This window comes from Nicotiana tabacum, chromosome 22, assembly GCF_000715075.1.
Source record: "Nicotiana tabacum cultivar K326 chromosome 22, ASM71507v2, whole genome shotgun sequence".
NCBI classification, from domain to species: domain Eukaryota; kingdom Viridiplantae; phylum Streptophyta; class Magnoliopsida; order Solanales; family Solanaceae; genus Nicotiana; species Nicotiana tabacum.
This window is the reverse complement of record NC_134101.1, coordinates 133,170,258-133,191,318: the sequence shown is the minus strand read 5'-3', so window position 1 is coordinate 133,191,318 and position 21,061 is coordinate 133,170,258. Positions and strand designations below refer to the sequence as shown.

At 36.6% G+C, this 21,061-nt stretch overlaps 1 protein-coding gene and 1 long non-coding RNA gene across 3 annotated transcripts; one reads left to right on the top strand and one right to left on the bottom strand.

Annotated features, from left to right (window-relative positions):
• The first annotated feature begins 344 nt into the window (after nucleotides 1–344).
• LOC142176808 (uncharacterized) lies at nucleotides 345–2,519 on the top strand. The gene is made up of 2 exons (XR_012705614.1): nucleotides 345–661; nucleotides 2,217–2,519. It is a non-coding gene; the product is annotated as an uncharacterized LOC142176808 (long non-coding RNA).
• Nucleotides 2,520–9,074: 6,555 nt separating this feature from the next.
• Nucleotides 9,075–21,032, bottom strand: LOC107823911 (putative glutamyl endopeptidase, chloroplastic). Of its 2 annotated transcripts, none has more exons than XM_075244067.1 (15): nucleotides 20,453–21,032; nucleotides 19,096–19,315; nucleotides 18,615–18,725; nucleotides 17,173–17,218; nucleotides 16,875–16,984; nucleotides 16,272–16,775; nucleotides 15,589–15,717; nucleotides 14,620–14,919; nucleotides 14,088–14,546; nucleotides 13,904–13,969; nucleotides 11,381–11,441; nucleotides 11,147–11,296; nucleotides 10,880–11,017; nucleotides 10,347–10,651; nucleotides 9,075–9,424 (listed from the first exon to the last, which is right to left on the bottom strand). In XM_075244067.1, coding segments are annotated over exons 1-15 (2,895 nt in total). In that variant the 5' UTR covers nucleotides 20,748–21,032; the 3' UTR covers nucleotides 9,075–9,423. The 2 variants fall into 2 exon arrangements, with proteins under 2 accessions (XP_075100168.1, XP_075100167.1); XM_075244066.1 differs by having other exon boundaries at nucleotides 10,359–10,651.
• Between the last annotated feature and the right edge of the window lie 29 nt (nucleotides 21,033–21,061).

The following is a 21,061-nucleotide window of genomic DNA, read 5'->3' as shown; positions in this document are numbered from 1 at the left end:
TAATACCCGATATTTATGGACTAGTGCTATACAAGATACCACATGCCATAATAGTAAGATGTACAAAGTGTGTTAAAAGTGAGTAGTATTTTAAGTAATTTGAGATAATTCCTAATTATGTGGATAATTAGATAATTATTGATTAATGGGAATTAACAAATTAATTAAGGTATTGGTGGTTAATTGGTTGGGAATGGGTAAACATCAACGTGGCAGCAACATAAATCAACTAAATTGACTCTTAAATCATTCTTCAAGGTGGCAAGGATTAGTCATCCTAGTGGGGCCCATATCTAAAGGTTAAAAATAACCTCTCTTATTCACCAAAATGAATGGCTCACCTCTGCTAATTTAAGAGCTTTCGTTATCTCATTTTGGGAGGAAAGATGTGATTAAGAATGCCTATTCAAATTCACAAAGACGTGGAATGGAACATGATAAGCTTCAGCAAAGATGTTGATTTGAAATAGCAACTTAATAACTTCAAATGTTTCATACGAAGGCTATCTAATACTATAGCAACGTGGGATTTGTGATTCTAAAGGAGTACGGTGCAATATTTTTCAAGAATATCATATGGATTGTTTCCTATTTCGATTTCATCGTTACGTATTTTGTCGCAATTGGCGTGTGTTAGAAGGTGTCAAGAGAATCGGTTCAGGTATGTTAAGGCTATCCCTTCTTTTCTTTTGGCATGATCCGTACAATGCAAACGAAACGAGAAAATATACAACTTCCATAAATGACTTTATTCATAGAAATGCTAGAGATGCTTATGTTCTTGATTCCCCATATGGTTTATTATTGTATCTTCTGTTCACGGGTCTCAGAAAATACGTAAGTTGATGAAGTTTATTTCATGATATTAATCAGAGGCATAATGGTCTTATGACGTTCCGAAAGATTTTAATGGCGTACTTCTCATGCATTTCATTCATTTATACATGCACATTGACCCATGAACAGATGGCGTTATATACGCGTATATATATATATATATATATATATATATATATATATATATATATTGCTAACATACTACATGAAGGTAGTATGTTAGCATTGTCCCCAACTTTCTTTCCTTTTAAATACCCTTAACAGTGGTTCAATAACACACTTAGTAGAGGGGTGTTTTTGTCTTTTTTCCCCAAAAAATAAAAAACAATTTGTACTCCCCCATTTCCCTTTCTTTCTCCCTCTCGTTCTCTTTAAATTTTTGCTAACTTTCCCGATCTGTTTTTTTGGCTGCAAAGGTATCGCTAGACTCGCTAGCTTCTTTTTTCTTTAGTGATAATTTTGGGTTTTCATTCTTCTTTGAGTTATTTGTGAATATTTCCGGAGGTTAGTATTTAAATAAGTACTTGATTGAGCCAAAACTTTCAAAAAAAATCATGAAAAGAAAATAGGGAATACCAAATCTAAAATGCATTTCGTAAATGGATGCTTTTCAACTCGATAACCAAACTATCTGAGAGGATTACATCAAAGAAAGAATTTGTGATGCAATTTCTTTTGATAAACGAAATTTTAAATCTTACTGATCTGATATGATAAGAGAAGGAAAATGCTTATAGGCAGAAAATAGTGAAGATAGCGCAAAAACTACTTGAAAAGAAAAAAAATTGCAGAACAGATTGTCAGTGCCGAAACGTTCTACCATTGAAAGAGAGAAAGATTCATTGAGGAGAATGATAATGAAAACTATATGGCTCAAATTATAATTATAACCTTCAATTAATAAAAAAACATAAGGGTACTTTAAAGGGCAATTTTGAAAATTAGAAAATGGACACAATGCTAACATACTACCTTCATGTAGTATCATGCGCATTGACCCATGACTAGATGGCGTTATATACACGTATATTTGTATATAGAATATGGGAAAAGGTTACGGCATTATATACGCATCACCACCTGATCAGCTGGTATACGTTGATGATTTGCCCACAGTGGCTGAAATGATATGATGGGATGTCTTCAGAGGCTTGATGATGTTATGAACGCATATACCCATGCATGGTATAACATTTATACGCATATTCATGACATTATAATTTTAATGATTCACAGAGTTATTCAAACTTACATGTTGAGTCTTTTACTCTAATGTTTTCTCATGTCTATTATTTATTGATTTTCATTCCTTACATACTCGGTACATTGTTTGTAATGACGTCCCTTTTGCCTGGGGACATTGCGTTTTATGCCCGCAGGTCCTATAGACAGGTTGAGAGTCCTCCAAGTAGGCTATCAGCTTAGCGGAAGATATTGGTGCGCTCTATTTGCTCCGGAGTTGCTTATTTGGTCAATATGATCAGTACATGTATTGATTGGTATGGCAGGGCCCTATCCCGGCCTTTATAATGTTATGTACTCTTAGAGTCTTGTAGACGGGTATCATGTATACGGATATTTGTATGGCCTAGTCGACCTATGTTTTGGGTTTACAAGCGATCATATTGGCCTTATAGGCCCGTATGTCATATGTACAAGTTTCTATATTAGGTTGTGTGGTTTTATGTCGAGTGTTTCCTCACATTTTATTATTGTTGCCTCATACAGCCCTTCTGGCCCATTTACCCATGATGATGTATGATAAGAAAGATATGTTACGTTGGAACTCGGTTGAGTAAGGCACCGAGTGTCTGTCGCGGCCCATTGGTTTGGGTCGTGATAGAGGGCTAGTGCATCGCGTTCGCGTGGTGTTTTCCGCGTTCGTGTAGAGTTAATTTCGGGGCAACTGAGTTGTGCTTCGCGATCACGAAGCTATTTCCGCGATCGCGATTAAGGAATTACTTGGTAGAGTATAAACTTTTCAAAAATGAGGGTTAGTCATTTTTATCAAAACTTGAGTTTGGGAGCTCGGATTTGGACGAGATTTTGAGAGATTTTCAGAGAAAGCTTTTGGGTAACGATTCTTAACTCCTTTATGGTTATATTACACTAATATATGGTTGATTTCATCATTTAATTTCGGATTTGGGTTGAAAAATTAGGGAAAATGGAAAGAAGTTCTTCAACTAAGATTTTGGATTTTGATTGAGCTTTTAACTTTGGATTTGGATAATTTTGGTATGAGTAAACTCGTGAGTGAATGGGTGTTCATATTTTGTAACTTTTACCTATTCCGAGACGTGGGCCTAGGGAGACTTTTTAGGGCGATTTCCTAATTTCTTATGTTAGCTTTGATTTCATTAATTATATTAATTTCTTATAGTTATATTTATGATATGTAATTGATTTTGGCTAGATTTGGACCAATCGGAGTCAGATATTCGTGGGAAAAGCATTGTTACAGATTGATTTGAGCTTGGTTCGAGGTAAGTGGTTTGCCTAACCTTGTGGGGGAAACCCCTTAGGATTTGGTGTTGTTATGACATGTAAGCGCCGTGTACGCGAGGTGACGAGCGCGTACATGGGCTATTTGTTGAAAAACTTGATTTTTACTGAGTAATAGACTGTTTTCATCTTATCTGAGTATACTAGCATATGTAGTTATCCTGTTAGCCAAGAATAGCATGCCTACTTGTCTTAATTGCTTATTTGAACTCTTTGCAGCATGTTTAGTGAATCATGCTCCTTCTCAACTTGTACTTAGTCTAAATTATAGGTTTTCTTGTTGTAGCTGTTATCTTCATTTGTTTGAGTTGCGTATTTACTTTGGGACTGCAGGACGGTACCCCAGGAGATCCCCCTGCACATTTACTTTTGAGACTACGAGGCGGTTCCTCGGGATTTCTTCCTGTACATTTACTTTTGAGACTACGAGGCGCTTTCTTGGGAGTTCTCCCTGTATGTTTACTTTTAAGACTACGAGGCGGTACCTCGGGAGATTTCTTGCTCATTTATTTTGGGACTACGAGACGGTATCTCGGGAGATCCCCTGTTGTTTATCCATGTGTAGTGTATTAATATCATTGTTGTGTTTTCCTTTGTTTCATTCCAGTATTTTATTATAGTGTACATTTTCCTGCTTCATTTATTATAGACCAGTGGGCATGACCTGACCTCGTCACTACTCGATCGAGATTAGACTTGACACTTACTGGGTACCATTATGGTGTGCTCATGTTATGCTTTTACACATGTTTTCGTGTGCAGATCTAGGTACATCATTCCAGCCTCGCTATTAGTTGTGCACCTACTGTTGTTACGGAGACTTCAAGGGACATCTACTGCGTCCGGTGACCTAGAAGTCCCCCTCTATCTTTTGTGTAGTTGTTCCCCTATTACTTCTAAACATTGGTGTATAAAACTTTTAGTAAATTCTTAGAAGCTTGTGACTTATGATGTTCCGGGTCTTGGGGAAAGTTCCGTATGTATTTTTGGGAGTTGCTTTTGTATATGTCAAACGGTCTTTCTGTCATTTGTTTCATTACTGTACTGTTAGTGGTTTAGATTTATTCTTCATTTGTTGTTTTCCGCAATTGTTAGGCTTACCTAGTCGTAGAGACTAGGTGCCGTCGCGATCTCTCACAGAGGGAAGATTGGGTCGTGACAATTTTGACGTTAAGAATTGAGGGAGAATTATTAACGGGAAAGAAATTAAATGAGAATTTTTGAAAAAATGACAGTAGTGAAGTGTGTGACATACCCCACGGAAGTACACGTCCTCTTTTGAAAATTATAAAATTTTGTAATTTCCAGTCACTATCAATTAACAGGAACTTTGAAAAATAAATTGTGAATAGTACAAAAACACATCCAGTAATTAGACTTTTTAAAATGTATTACTATTTACGAGCCATCCAGATCGAACGAAGTGTTGCTTAACAAGATTTTAGTAGTATATGATCGAATATATGATTTTAAACTGGTACAAAAGCAAATAACTTATACATGAAAATAAATTTATTGTAGTTGTATTAGTCATTTGCGTAGTGCACTCATAATTGCATTACTTTTAGCTACGTAATTGTTTGTATTATAATCAGAGTTTGCTCGAAATTGCATTAAAAAATTATTATTGAATCATTGATTTAACTTTGTTTCTTTTGCTTTTTCTCTGACAATACTAATGTTTATTCGCATATTTCTTTTTGTATGTCCAAGCATGGGAAGAAATATCTCTCTCATTTAAGTGTGTGTAAGGCAAATGTTACTATAATTCTGGTAGTAGTAATTTAATTGAAGGTTGTGGAAGAGCTACTATAACTCTACCTAGGGGAACAATACTTATCATAGATAATGCAATATTCTCCTCCAAGCCCAGGAGGAACTTGTTGAGTTTTAAAGATATCCGCCGAAATTGATATCATATTGAGACAATAAATGAGAATAATCTTGAATATCTCATCGTTACCAAGCATGTCTCTAGTCAAAAAAAGGTTATTGAGAAGTTCTCATCTTTATCTTATGGCCTGTATTGGACAAGAATCAGTACAATTGAGGCACATTCTATCGTAAACCAAAAGTTACTGATTCTAATACGTTTGTGCTTTGGCATGATTGATTGGGATATCCTGGATCAATTATGATGAGACGAATTATAGAAAACTCAAATGGTCATCCACTAAAGAATTTAAATATTCTTTTAAATAATGAATTTTCTTGAACTTCTTGTTATCAAGGCAAATTAATCATTAGACCATTACCAACAAAGGTTAGGATTGAGTCCCCTATATTTTTGGAACGTATACAAGGGGATTTATGGACCTATTCACCCACCTAGTGGGTCGTTTGGATATTTTATGATCTTCATAGATGCATCTTCTAGATGGTCTCATGTTTGCCTATTGTCATCTCGCAACCTGGCATTTGCAAAATTAATGGCACAAATAACTCGATTATGGACATAGTTCGCCGATAATCCAATTAAGTCTATTCGACTTGATAATGCTGCTAAATTTTCATCACAAGCATTCAATGATTATTGCTTATCAATTGGGATAAAAGTGAAACATCTTGTAGCTCATGTCCACACTCAAAATGGCCTTGTAAAATCTTTGGTTAAACGCCTGCAATTGATAGCAAAACCATTACTCATGAAAACGAGGTTGCCCACTCTATTTTGCATGCAGCAATGCTAGTTCGTATCAAACCGATAAATTATCATAAATATTCTTTGTTGCAATTAGTTTTAGGCCATGAACCTAATATATCTTATTTAAGAATTTTGGATGTGTAGTATATGTGCCTGTAGCACATCCATATCGCACGCCTAAAGCGTGGTAGACCATTGGGTTCTAAGGATTGAAATCCTATAAAAAGAAAAAGAAATGATCAGGATGACACCAAAAGAGTCTACAGAAATCAATTCTGAGATTCATGAGGAAATTACTAAGCCTGAGACTCAAGAAAATAATGAACTATCGATAAATCCAATTGATACTGAGATGAATTTGAATCGATTGGACATAATGGTGGATTATGTCTTTACAAATAACATTGCATCTAGCATTATGCAAGATAGTGAGGATCTTGAACCTCAATCTGTTGGAGACGTGATTGGCTGAAATGGCAAGAAGCAATCCAATAAAAGTTGAATTCACTTGCGAAACATGAAGTTTTTGCGCCTGTAGTCCAAACACCTAACGGTGTTAAGCATGTTGGTTATAAATGGGTCTTTGTACATAAGAGGAATGAGAAAATTGAGATACAAAGATATAAGGCACACCTTGTTGCACAAAGATTTTCACAAAGGCCTGGTGTCGATTATGAAGAGATATATTCACCTATTACGGATGCAATAATGTATCGTTATCTTATTAGTTTTGTTGTCCATGAAAAGTTCGACATGTATTTAATGGATGTGGTTACAACCTACCTTTATGGCTCACTTGATAATGAGATACACATAAAAAAAATTCGAAGGATTTAAAATGCCTGACGCACATAATTCAAATTCCCAGGAAATGTTTTCAATCAAATTGCAAAGATCTTTGTATGGTCTAAAGCAATCAGGAAGAATGTGGTATAACCGCCTTAGTGAGTATTTATTAAATCAAGGTTATAGAAATGATGTCATTTGTCCATGTGTTTTTATAAAGAAAACAACGTCGAAATTTATTGTACTTGTCGTATATGTTGATGACATAAACCTTTTGGAACTCCTACAGAACTCCAAAAGGCAACTGATTATTTAAAGAAGGAATTAGAGATGAAAGATCTCGTATAGACAAAATTATGTCTCGGTTTGCAAATTGAACATTTGACAAATGGGGTTTTGGTTCATCAATATGCATACACAGAAAAGGTATTGAAACGGTTTTACATGGATGGAGTGCATCCATTAAGTACTCGTTGTTCGATCACTTGATGTGAATAAGGATTTGTTCCGACCTCAAGAAAAGAATGAAGAGCTTCTTGGTCCTGAAGTGTCATATCTTAGTGCAACAAGGCGTGACATAACTTTTTCAGTTAATGCCTTAACAAGATATAACTCTTCTCCTACAAGGAGACATTGGAATGAAATCAAACACATATTGCGGTATCTAAAAGGGACTACCGATATGGGATTATTTTATGACAATTATTGCAGTCCCGATCTTGTTGATTATGTCGATGTTGGATATTTATCTGACCCACACAAGGCTCGATCTCAAACAAGTTATGTGTTTACATATGGAGGCACTGTCATATCTTGGTGATGGACCAAACAATCAATCGTAGCTACTTCAACTAATCATGCTGAGATAATTGTTACTCATGAAGCAAGTCGAGAATGTGTGTGGTTGAGGTCTATAATACATCTTATTCGAGAAAAATGTGGTTTGAAACGTGACAAGCTACCCACGATTTTGTATGAAGACAATGCAATATGCATAACCCAATTGAAGGGAGGATTCATAAAAGGAGATAAGACAAAGCACATTTCACCAAAGTTATTTTTCACATATGATCTTCAAAAGAATGGTGATATCAATGTGCAACAGATTCGTTCAAGTGATAATATGACTGATTTGTTCACCAAATCTCTACCGATATCAACCTTCAAGAAGCTAGTGTACAAGATTGGGATACGAATGCTCAAGGATGTGAATTGGTGCTCTCATCAGGGGAAGTTAATGCGTATTGTACTCTTTTTCCCTTACAAGGTTTTGTCTCTTTTCCTTGCAAGGTTTTTAACGAGGCAACCAAAAGGCGTATTTCTAAACATGCGTACTCTTTTTCCTTCACTAGAATTTTTTTCCCACTGAATTTTAATTTAGTTACGATTTTAACAAGGCACGTTATTTGTTGAATAGACATTCAAGAGAGAGTATTATAAATAGAACTGTATTCTAAGTATCTATCTTTTACGGAGTTTGTTACTTTGTGACTAAATTATTTTTCCCCTATAAATAGAGGGATTTTATCCCATTGTAATTCAATCTCAAAATCAATAAAATTCTCTTTCTTTTCTTTGACATATTCTTCTTTCTTTTATTATGTTATTTCACCACTAAAGTTATTACGTGCTTCTATATGTGCCACGAAAGTCGGATTTTAATTGTAAAAATAGCACAGTATAGCCAGTTTTCGGACTGGTCATTCAAAAATAGCCAGTGTTTACAAAGTCAATGAAAAATAGCCACTATTTTGCTGCAACAGAGACCGGTCCAGCATAATATGCTGGAGTTCGGTGCACCTGTGTATGAACTCCAGTATATTATGCTGAACCGCTATACTTTGCTAACTCCAGTATAATATACTAGAGACCGGAGCACCGGTGCTCCAAATTCCAGTATATTATACTGGACAATTATACTTGCTGGAACTCCAATATATTATGCTGGAGTTCTAGTGCACTTATGCTGGAACTCCATCATATTATGCTGGAGTTCCAGGATAAGTACTTATCCTAGAACTCCAGTATAATATGCTAGAGTTCAAGCATACTTATGCTGGAACTCCAGTATAATATACTAGCGTATTTTCCGGGTTTTGAACAGTGTTTTCGCTCAGATTTATCTTTACATAAAAAGTGGCTAAATTTCGATTACTTTTGAAACTGGACTATTTTTGAACGACTAGTTGTAAATCTGGCTATTTTTTAATTTCTTGCATTTTAATTTGAGTGCAGCACTCTGGGACTTCCCCAAAAAAAATTGTCTGAAGTTAGAAGCCAAATAAGAAAACAGCATAAAAAGTTAAAACGAAATCACAACCCAGTAATATATTGAGTATTCAATAAACAATTTCTAATTGCTGTACACAGACAAAGATGTTTACAATATCCAATATGAACTGTCCCTGTAATTAGTAAACAATAGCTTTACACTTCTAAATTGTAATCACGCAAAGCAGAACGCAGTATAGTCACCCATGAGGCCATCACTGTCCATGACATTAAAGAAGCACAGCGTTTTATGAAAACAACTGACCTGCACTCCTTCATCAGGGTACTTATTGTTGCAATAGAATTGCTGTATAAGTGGTCACAGGCGGACCTTATCAGTGACTCCTGGCTTCATCTCCAGGTAGTTTGTCACCATGAAATCTACAAATCAAGAAACAACGATGGGCAACTTGAGAAAAGAAAGAGAGATGAGAGTATAAATTCCGGTGAATAACATGATCACCAATTATGCATAGTACATTGCTAGAGTATAAAGATGTAGCAGATAGGCGTAGCAGCTACTCATGCTGTAACCTTGTTATTTAAGAAGGTTACTAGAAATAATGGTGGTCATTCAAGGCACTTGCATTTGGACAATTATGGGAAAAGGGAAAAGGGAGGCATTTGAGAGAATCTGCTGGTAGGTTGGTAAGAATGGACGGAAAAGTAAAAAGGAGTATTAATAAATGCGACAGTGTATTTCCACCTAAAAAGGCACCCATCTCTATGTAAATCCACGAAAATAAATAAATGGCATCAAACCTTTCCTTCCTATTCTTCAAACCAATCAACCCCTTGAATCTTTAATACAGAAAGCAAAGCATCAATCTCTATGTAAATCTAACTCCATACTGAGCATAGACGAAGTGTACCGTAGCCAATGAATTTGAGAAGGTTCCCAAACCACTACCATATCAACTATTGGAATGGAGATCTAAAAGCTCTCAAGGCATTTCCAAGGATGAAGGTCCATGACTTATCATAATAAAAAGGAATGACAAAACTATGTGTGGGTCTGCCAAATCTTGGTTATTGAGCGATAAAGTGCAGATTCAAGTAGTCTGTCAAATTAATTGGCATGGATAATAAAAACAAAACGAGACTGCATTTAGCCATGCTAAAACACAAAGCGCCTTCTTGAACAGAAATTCTCCACATGTGCCGAACGTGGGGAATCAAGAAGTTATACTTTATTCAAGCAAACAATCAATCAACTTGACTAGATTTCCATGACAGAAGAACCAAGTTCTTGATACGAGAAATTTTAGAACATATGAAGATATTTCATGAAATAAGAAATTACCACAATAATGACCTTCTGATAGAGTGAAATTTGTCATCATCCAAATTTGCAAGCTCTTGAACACCTCCAGCAGCACCAACAGCTTTGCTTTGTGAATCTACTGTCCCTTCTGCATTGTCCTTGCACGCATTGAGATCTGCCTTGACATCTGAAGAATAGGCGCAATGCTTTTGGAGCCACCTATCAGTCTCCCAGAGTACATGCATTATACTCTCTCGTGCTCCATAACCATGACTCTCATATGGAAGAATTACAAGGCGACAAAGTGCACCATGACCTTTAAGTGCATTGAAGAAACGATCTGACTGTATATTTTAAGCAAAACGAAAAGAGTTTTTAAGATCAAGACTCTTGAAGTCAAGGCTAGCAAACTCATTAGATAAATCTAGGAAGAACTAGCATACTTACGGAGTAAATCAAGAACATTTGCAACTAACTTGCCTACTTTAGGTGACAGGCAACATTCACGGAAAATATGGCTCTTGAAACAAGATGCTGAAAGAAGAATAAGAACAAGAGGACTGTCATTTTACCTGCATCATCAAGGTTCCTGGATTGTTGTCCTCCTCCCCATGGATAAGCAAGATAGGCTTCTTAATCTTATTGGCTGACATAAAAGGGCTCATCTCAACATAAGTATTGGTCGCCTCCCAAAGTGTTCTCTCCTCGTTCTGAAAAGATAAACAAATAAGTTCTTAGCAAAGTAAGTTAATGAAATAATCCTCCTAGAATGCAGAGAGAAACACCAAGTCATTAGGACTTTAGACTTATTGACCTTACACATGACTTGGGAGGATTACCTGGAACCCAAAAGGTGTTAGTGTTCTGTTATAAGCACCAGACCGAGCAATTCCACAACAGAAAAGATGAGGTGCATGTGCAAGGAGGTTTGCTGTCATGAATGCCCCATAGGAATGACCACCAACAGCAATTTTGTTTGGATCGGCCACCTAAAAAACAAAGCACCACAGAGCTCAGCCGTAACTCCAAAGTTTCACGCAACATATGTTCAGCGGGAAGAAGAAAAAGCTTACTCCACGGCGTATAACTTCTTCCACTGCAGCCTCAGCACTTGCAACAAGTTGTTCTATGTACCTGGTTAAGACAAGATTTAATCAATAAACACCCAAACCTCCAAATTGCAGGTGGAAAAGTAAAGGAATCCATTTCATCACAAGACAGAGACATGGTTTATCCTTAAAATTAGTCCCCGAACATCAATAATCTATCTACAAGGAGCAGCTGAAGGAAGCAAGTCCAGTCAACAGCCCATGACATCATCCCTCCCCCCACCCCCACCCCCAAAATAAAAGCAACAAAGAGAAAGAAAGGGTTTAATAATGCTTCATCACTTGTCAGCAACCACATGGGCACAAAATTTTACGCAGAAGAACTTCAGTAGAGTAGGTAGATGCGGCATGGTATTCAGCATATTACTGCGGAGTTTTTTATATTCAAACTACTCCCAAAATCATTAACTCTACAAATTACTAATACACCAACAGTATCTGTGGTTAGCACGATACTCATGCAAAGTGAATTTTGTTTAGAAGAACTAAATCCGTGGTTTTGATGGAGAAGTCCAATATGCGCTCCAACAAGCAACTTTCACATGGACCGCCTTTCATGCTGTGATTCATAAGAATAATATAAAGATCAAACTTTCAGTATGCACTATGCAGTTTTACTCATTTCATAACAAAGTGCAGAACACCAACAGCTCAGAACACGAGGGCTAACTGATCAAGATGCAACTGAAAGCAAAACATGCAAAAGAAAGGGAAATCTAAGATGAAAGGCGGTAGCTAGTCACAGCATTTTCCATTTTCCAATAGAGCATTTACAAAGAGTGGAAGAACCTGGGAGAGCAGGATTTCACTTGTGGATGCTCATTTGTGCTGTAAGTTTTACCAGATAAAACAACAAGAACAAATTCCCAAACAAAGTCCCCAAGGGCATAGGTAAGTGGTTGAGGCATAGGAGATTAGGAGTAACAATCAGAAGGGCATTTGGTAGTCGTTGAGGCACAGGAGTAACAATCAGGAGATCCCAAGTTCATACCCTGCTATAACAATTATTGTAAGCCCAACTGCTCGATCATTGTTGGGCATGTTTACTCGACACATGTGCTTGTAGACATTTAACAGGCTACCTGGTGAATTGGTTGAGGCTGACCTGAACACTGCCGTCATTAGAAAAAAAAAACTAGCATTGTCCCTAGCAAATGTGTCTTTTTTGCTTCCTTGTTGACATTTGCAATATTTCTTCGAGTTTGGCCCAAATAGGAATAACATATTTCACTTACAAAAAAAATGTAATTCACATTTCTCTTTAGAGGTGCTCTAAGCTTGCTTTCACTTGACCGTGAAGCACCCCTGCTTCCATTTCGGTTTCTCATAAATGAGGTGTGCCCACTCATTAAGTTCTCAAATGAATTAGATTTAAACCTTTGATTTTAAACCTCTGATTACCATTGAATTAAAGATTTTTTTCACTTATAAAAAAAAACATAAATTGGATTTATACCTTTTATCACACTTCTGCTCTTAAAGCTTAGTCTTGTGACTATGCTTCATCGATCAAAAATTTGCTAGGAGTCTAATTAATCTTCTTGGGGGGTTTGTATGTCAATTTTCAATAGAAAACGTAAAAGACCTCTTATGTTAGAGCAGTGTTGTTAAAATCGGCCGCTTCCTCGCTTAAAGCGAGAAGCGATGCAAAGTGAGGCATCTGGCGCTTCTCTGATCTGAAGCGTATCAGGTACAAAAAAGCAAGCGCTTCCCCTGAAAAAGCGAGAAGCGAGAGCGACAGAAGCGAGCGCTTCTCTTTATATTTGGGCTGCCAATGTTAATTAATTAAAAAGGCTCTCTTTTTTTAACTTCAAGATCATCAAGTTTGGTCCCAGGTATGTGATATCTTCCTCCTCCTCCTCCTCCTTCTTCTTCTTTTTCTTTTTCCTTCACTATTTCAGTGTCCAAATAGCAGCGAAATGCTGCGAAATTTTTTTTCCCCTTCAGTTCTTCTTTTTCTCATTCTCTTCTTTTTCTTCATTTTCTTTCACTGTTTTAGTGATAAATTGTAGCGAAATGCTGCCCATTTTTCGTTTCAGTTATACTGCTATTTTTTGGCATACTTACTGTCATTTTTTTCATATCATTTATTCTTAGTTGTCTATGCAGTATTTATTTTAAATTCCGCTTCACTACAAAAAAGCGAACGCTTCGCTTCTCGCTTTAAGCGAAAAGGGACTTGTCGCTTTTTCTCGCTTCACGCTCTTCACAAGACTGTGTTAGAGAAACTAAATTTTTAAATATCAAAATAATGAAATGAGACACTCATATCGGAGTGAAAGGGATAGTGAGGATTCATGCAGCTAGGCCCAACTAGATTGAGATTGGTCTTATTATTTGTTGTTGCCGTATTTGTAGCAAGAAGACAAACCCAGTTTTTCCACTAGTAGACCAATGATCATTAAACAGATTTAGTCAAGTAGTCCTACTGCTACTCAAACTGATAAAGAGAAGTCACATCCTTAAATTATTAGTGCACAAGTTTACCTGTCATTGGCCTCTTCATCACCCTCTCCGATGATTGGAATTGTCGGCCCTGATAAGACAGCAAACCTGAAATTTGTGGTTCCAAATCAAGCAGTTCCCCGAAAAAGACTAACATGACACACCGGCAAAATAACAATTATAGCAAGCAAAATTTAGATGGACAATACAGAGAACAGAGACACACCTCCTTGCTAACCATAGGAGGGGGGATGTTGGCCCAATGCCAGCAAACTCATTAGGGGAACCTCGAACTTGGCTAGCTGCATCTTTACTCTTAAATTCTCCTGGGTATGACCATACTAGGCATGGGAGGGGTCCATCTCTCGAGGGATCATAACCTGGTGGAAGATATAGGGTCGCAGTAAGTTGAACTCCATCCTTCCTCTGATACCTGATCATTTCTTTTTGCAACGATTCCAACTGTGGGTATGGATGAGGGAAGTTTGTAATCTGACATGCTTTTTTCTCTGGCCAGCTCAGAAGGTAGTACTGAGTGTTTTCAGTTTTGGATTCTTTAGAAGTGAGTATCTTCAACTTATTTATTGACAATTCCCCTTCTTTCTGATCAGACATCAAAGCAACAACAGTCTCAAAATATTTTTCCCTGTTACTCTGCCAGATTCGTTCCTTACTGCCTGTATTTCTGAAAGAAATCATGTCAGATCACTTTCTTCGGCAAACGAAAAAATATGGGAAAAAACGTACACCAGACCTACATGTCAAACAAATCAAGAAACGGAATGTTTCCTTCCGGGGTAGCGCCACTTCCATTTAATAATAGATAAGTGTCCCCATCATCTTCCTTCTTCACCTTTGCAATAACATAAGTTCCAGCAGGAGTTCTCCGCGACATAGGAGAACCAGGATCAGAATAAACATCTTCTGATGATCGATCAAAGAGTATACGTGGATTTACATTCTCTGATCCGGGGGATATAACCCATGTCCTCACCTTCCTTGTTTTGTACCACGATTCATAAACTAATGCAAGTGTATCATCACACCAAGAAATCCCTCTGTACATGTAAGAAGATCCCAATATAAGAACATCATTTTTATTGGAGAATAATCTTGGTTCCTAATTCTTGGTTGTTTACTCGACAAGTGAATCCCCTCGTCAAATATAGAGGATAAATGAAACCTGTTTTTTGTAAAGGCAGTCAATGATAGCAATACTATCAAAAGCATCTATCTGCTTCTGCTATAACCCTATATAACAAGTAATATGTGCTTTTCCATTTATTTTGCAAAATGAAAAGAAAAACTTTATCAATTCTTTATAAACCTGGCAACCCAAGTCAAATATGATATTAATTGTGTAAAAGTTCTTTTGACGACTTTGAATTATGTTACTGTAACCACCCACCAAAATGACTTGAAATTCAACTTATCTATAGGTAATCAATCACCTGTAATTGACCAAATACTTGCTAAATAATTGACATAGTGGCACCCAAAAAAACTGAAACAATTGACTATTTGCATACTCTTACACAAAGTATAACTTGCAATCCAATACACCATAAGTAATATCTTCCTACCGAAAAATATCAATCATTGTTCACGCATGTATCAAAAATAAATGAAAAATAAAGCTGTTTCAACGCACATGAATCCCACGTGTATAATTCACATTTGTTGAGTAACAATCGTACATAACATGACAGGTATAATTTTGTACATACCCATAGCGAAGATCCAGTTTATGTAAAATTTTAGGATGTTCATTTTCATGTGGTGCAGCAGATTGTGTATAAATTATGTCACGTGGAGAAACTTCGACTTTAGCATCACCACCATCTTGTGTCTCAACCCTGAAACAGTTTCAGGAGAAAAGCATCAAATAAGTGACAATACTGACAATATAGCATCAAATAAGTGACAATACTGACAATATAGCCTCAGATAAGTGACGATACTGATAATTCAACAAATCAATGTGCAACTATCATGAATTGTTATTTCAAAGGGGTAATTATAGTACTAGATTAGTACTAGCATCCAAATATTAGTGGATTACCAGAAACAAGTCATTCACATTTCACATGAGAGCAAAATACAACAAACAACATCTACCTTTCTTCTCCCTTATATATAAATCTGTAATCACTCAATATTTCTTTTAGGCTTTTCTGATCTGAGGAGTCATAAGCCCATATTATAGGCTCAAAAATCAGTTAGAAAGATCTAGATAAGACTATCATTCAACTCCCCTTTCCCCCAACCAACCAGGAAAACAAGGCAGCTTAATTTTTCCCCATCAAATCTGAAACATTCATCTCTCTTTTTTTGGCAGTCCAGAAGCACATCCATGGAGTTTTGTTAACCAGTGAACTAAATATACTAGAATAGATTTTTGTATGCATACCAATAGAGATTCGATGGTTTATCTGCTCTCCAATTGATTGATCGCATCCCTTTCCTCACACTATTGAATGCAATGGGAATATTTTCTGCAAGGGGAAAATCACAAAGTTCTCTCACAAATTCTCCATTGGCCTTCCACACTTCAACCTTTTTGGGAAACCTTCCACATGGTACAACAAATGAAAACGGCCTGTGAGTTGAGGTTAACAAAATGTATGCTTGGTCCGGAGATGGGTCCATTGACGTGTATATAGCTGGTGGACCAAAAGGCTTTATTTCCCCATCTAAAGAAGCCAAAACCAGCTGTGTAGTAGCATAATACTCGAACAGATCTTCATCATATTCATCTTTGAGCAGATCCTGGTAGGTTCTAGATTGAATAACATTCTTCTGCTCATTAGATTGAATCTTGGGGCCAGAGGGAACCAAAGGTTTCCTTGGTGGATCTCCACGAGATAATGGAATGGTACATACCAAAAGAGTTGAGTCATTCACCCAAACAAAGCTGATAATAACAGAAACAGAGTTGTCAGGACAGGGAGATGTAGCTTAGAATCAGCAGACTTTCCTTTTAATGACAGGCAGAGTATGGAAAATGACCTACTTGTCAAAAACAGCATTTACATATATATCTGGTGACTCGAAAAGAGGTCTAGCTTTCCCAGTATCCACATTAGCAACCCATACTCTCAGTTTGCTGCTGCTGCCATCATCCTGATACAAAAAGTCAAAACATCAGATCTACCTTGTGACAAAGGACCTTACGTGATATTAGGCATTAAAAATATCAGAATGATACAAAGTGAAATAGCTGAAGGCAAATCTACTATTAAGTTTTCCGTAACATCAACGTACAAATAATATAGACTCACAGGGAGACACCCAAACATATATCAAAATACCTCATCAAGACGGACAGTGAAGGCTAAATGCTGACCATTATTTGACCTTCATAAAAAAGCAAAGAATCAGATGAAGAAGGAAAGATAATAATTGATCCAAATATACAAGTATATTAGGTCTCTATTGAAGAGACATTTATATATAAAGGGAATATGCAAGGAAAATATGATAAAGAGGCTTTTTTTTAGAAGGAAAAATAAAGAAAGAGGCTTTTTACTCTAGTTTCACATTGCATCCCCCATTAGGTGAAGTTTCTGTTTTCTTCTAGTAATTAAAGTGATGTACAGGTTTAATCAGTAAGGTAACTGATAGTAAACACAGAACTTTTTCTTTTGGATATGGTAAACTCCGACCTCCAAACCCACTTTACCTAGGAGCCGAACAATGGCCCTTTCCAACTTTGTTAGCTTAGTGATGCGAAACCGCAACCTTACCGCTAGAGGTCGAGGGTTCTTACCTCTAGAATATCCTCCCTTAGATAGGAAATACTGAACTATAAAATGAAAAGCTTTTATAGTTTTACTTATTGCTAGTCAATCAAATGCTTTGGAAAGATCAATGACATCTACTGGTTGACCAAGAGCTAAGTGTGATGTTCAGTCTACCAGATCATCTCTTCTCTTAGAAATGATATTCATTTTTCATAGGGACGTTGAATAAGTTATTAGTCAATATCGAATGTTTAGAACACTTGGGACTCATCGTCATCTTGCTCAATTAGGAAAATCTGCCTCCCATTTGTGACTAAATGAATTTTCAAAAGTAAAAACTAGCTGGTTACCATTTCCATGGAGGTTAGAATCTTGGAACAGATGGTTGTCTCTACCAGTTTAAAGATACCTTTTTGACTTCCAGTGCAATTTTGCCATATTTGACATGACAAAAATGGAGAAGGTAGGTTAGCTTGTGCAAGCATATGACAGAAAGCTAAAATTGATATAAAGTAGTATTAGTTAACACTATTATCCAACATTAAATTTTTTGAAAATTTTAGATTAACCCTACCTTAACATCAAAGAATACATTTTAGCTCTTAAAATTGTGCGTCTGAGATGCATGGAGAAGTTCATTTACAAAAGTTTCACTGTCCCAAATTTGAAAACCTAATGGAACTACTGCTTAGATTAAGAGAAAATGTGGTGCTATTATCGCCTGAGTCGTCAGAGATAATAAGTAATAGTTGGAGAAGTATAAAAATGTCACATCAAATTTAAAGTAATACTAGAAAGTGTTATTATGTGTTACATTTGTTTTCGCAACTCAAGGAAAGAGGTCAATCTTTTCAGTATGGACTTAAATAAAGAAAGGACTACACCAAAACAAAAGGGATAAAATGAGTATTACATGAAGTGCATATTAATTGGTAAGACCATTGTGAAGATAAAACCATCACACAGTAACTCAAAGCACGCACACATACAGGTATGGAGAAGGAAATTACCATGTTAAAAAATTAATTCTAGCACCTTCTGGGAGACCCTGGATCTCTTTTTCCGGTCCTAGGCTACCATCTTCCATTAAGTGATGGATCCCTATACCAGTATAGAAAGACCTGAGAAAGAACATCATAAGATCCTGTGTGGAAGCTGCTTACTAAAGATTGATGTAGTACCACCATCAAGGCATCAACAATTACTAGCTTTAAAACAAGAAAACATTTCTTTTTGATAATTAACAAGAAGAAAAGGAAGAAGAAGAAGAAGAAGAAGAAGAAGAAGAAGAAGAAGAAGAAGAAGAAGAAGAAGAAGAAGAAGAAGAAGAAGAAGAATGATACCAGCAAGGAGCACTTAATCTATGTAAAGAACATAAGAGACACCAAGTATACAGCCAAAGGGAATAAAACAACCTAACATAGCGTCTCCAGCACTTTGAGTACTTGAGTGCTTAAAGGAAATATCATGAGAAGCTTCATCATTACTCACATGCGACTCCTGGTATTACATTTCCCGTCGATGCGGACTCCAGCAAGTTTCTCCTCAGGTCTTGCTAAATCTGACAAAGGTGGCAAGGATCTCCGCTTAAGAAACAGTATTTTATCCCTCAATGGAGAGAATGATAGTGCTGGAAGTGGTGGAGCATCAACAATATCTCTAATCTCACGGGGAGGGAGACGATATCCAGTTTCTGATGCTGATTCTAGATCTAGTAAAAAATTTAAAAACAAGAAGATTTATCCAATTAGCAACATATGTAAATTCTATTAAAGAGGGAAAATTAAAGAGTTAGAGAGTATCGAAACATGAAACTAAAGGCAACGAAAAAATGGAGATATAGATGAAAAACTTATAAAATTTACAGATCCCCCCACCCCACCCCACCCAAAAAAAAATTAACTTGATAAGCCCATCCTTGTTTTATCTATGGAAGGTACATACTCTACATTACATGAAGTCAGTGCATTGCCCAGGGGCAGTAATACATGAGGCAAAGGAAGAGGCTTTATGAATGAGCATGGAGAAAAGCTAACAGCTTTATCATTATCTATAAGCACTAAAACAGTGAGGAAATTTTTCCACTTGAGATCCAACGCTCCACTGAAGGCGGCATTGCATGTGTTACTTCAATAGAAAGTTAACTTGCCTTAAAGATGAGGAACAAAATACATCCTTTCATATTAAGGACTCTGTTTAAATGTCATAGTCGCCTTATAGGCCAAAAATTCTGGAATATAGTGCCTGTGTAATAGCGAAAAGATTCTTCTTTTCTCTGTGTTTCTCATTTTAGGGATGCACAGCAATCATATACACAGTAGTACATTCAATGAATTTTTAGAGATAAACCTGTTTGGATCAGTCACAATAAATCCTCTATATTCATTCCACTCAAATCAGGTCCACTCTATTCCATTAGAAAAAATGATTTTTAAGTCAAACTAGACAACGTCTAAATCCCCCACTTATCTCTTCATGGACGAGTAGTTTAACCCCAAAATATCAATTTAATGTTTAAATAGCACTGTGAGAATTCTACCAATTCTTCTTTTATTCATCAAAACTCCTCAAAATCTCCATAGATATAACTGCCTTAACCATGTTCTATCACCTGAAGAACAGAAGTCATCGTTTACTGAGGGATTATTCAGGTCCGTTTCATTCCAATACTAAAAAATTTATCTTTTAAGACAAATTAGAAGTTCTCCAAATCTCCCACTTGTCTCTGCACTTATAACTAGCTTAATCCCAACAGGTATCCATAATTAAGGTTACCTAGCAGCATTAACGAAAAACAGGAATATTTATAAACGAAACTGAATTATTCAAGATGAGTGGACTAAAATACCGTCATCATAAGCAACAGAAGCAGTAGCATTAGCAGCGCCGTTAGAGCCACTGCCATTGCCGCCGTCCTCAATCGCAAGGGCGTTGACGGGGACAACAAGGTGAAATCTGGAGGAAGCCATGGCGGATTTGGCCTTGAATTGCTTGCCGGTAACGAATCTTCTAGAATGGGCGCGTAGTAACGGCGGCGATGGGAGGCGTTTCACGGCGAGAGGGAGAGAAGAAGAGAAGAAGAGGGTTTTGGGTGAGTGTAGAGAGAGTAAAGAGAAACGATGATAGACTTTGGGAAGGCTCATGATTGACTGACCGGTTCATAGATTTCAATCAATCCATCTGAGATTCCATAGTTTTTTCCTTTTTTAAAAAGGTCTCCCACTTAGATTTTTCTATTGGTGTTGGCATGAGATGCCTTACTTTTTCTATCTTTTTAAAAAAATTGTATTCTTTAGTAGGAGAGAAAGAGGCTCAAAGCCAAGAAGAAGAAAAATCATTGAAATTCAAGGTCTTAACACTACTTGTGAATGTTAGCTAGTGCTATACATTTGCAATAATCTTTTACAATATTTGATATTCCTCCCGTCAAGAAATAAGTCTTTCGTAAAACTTTTAA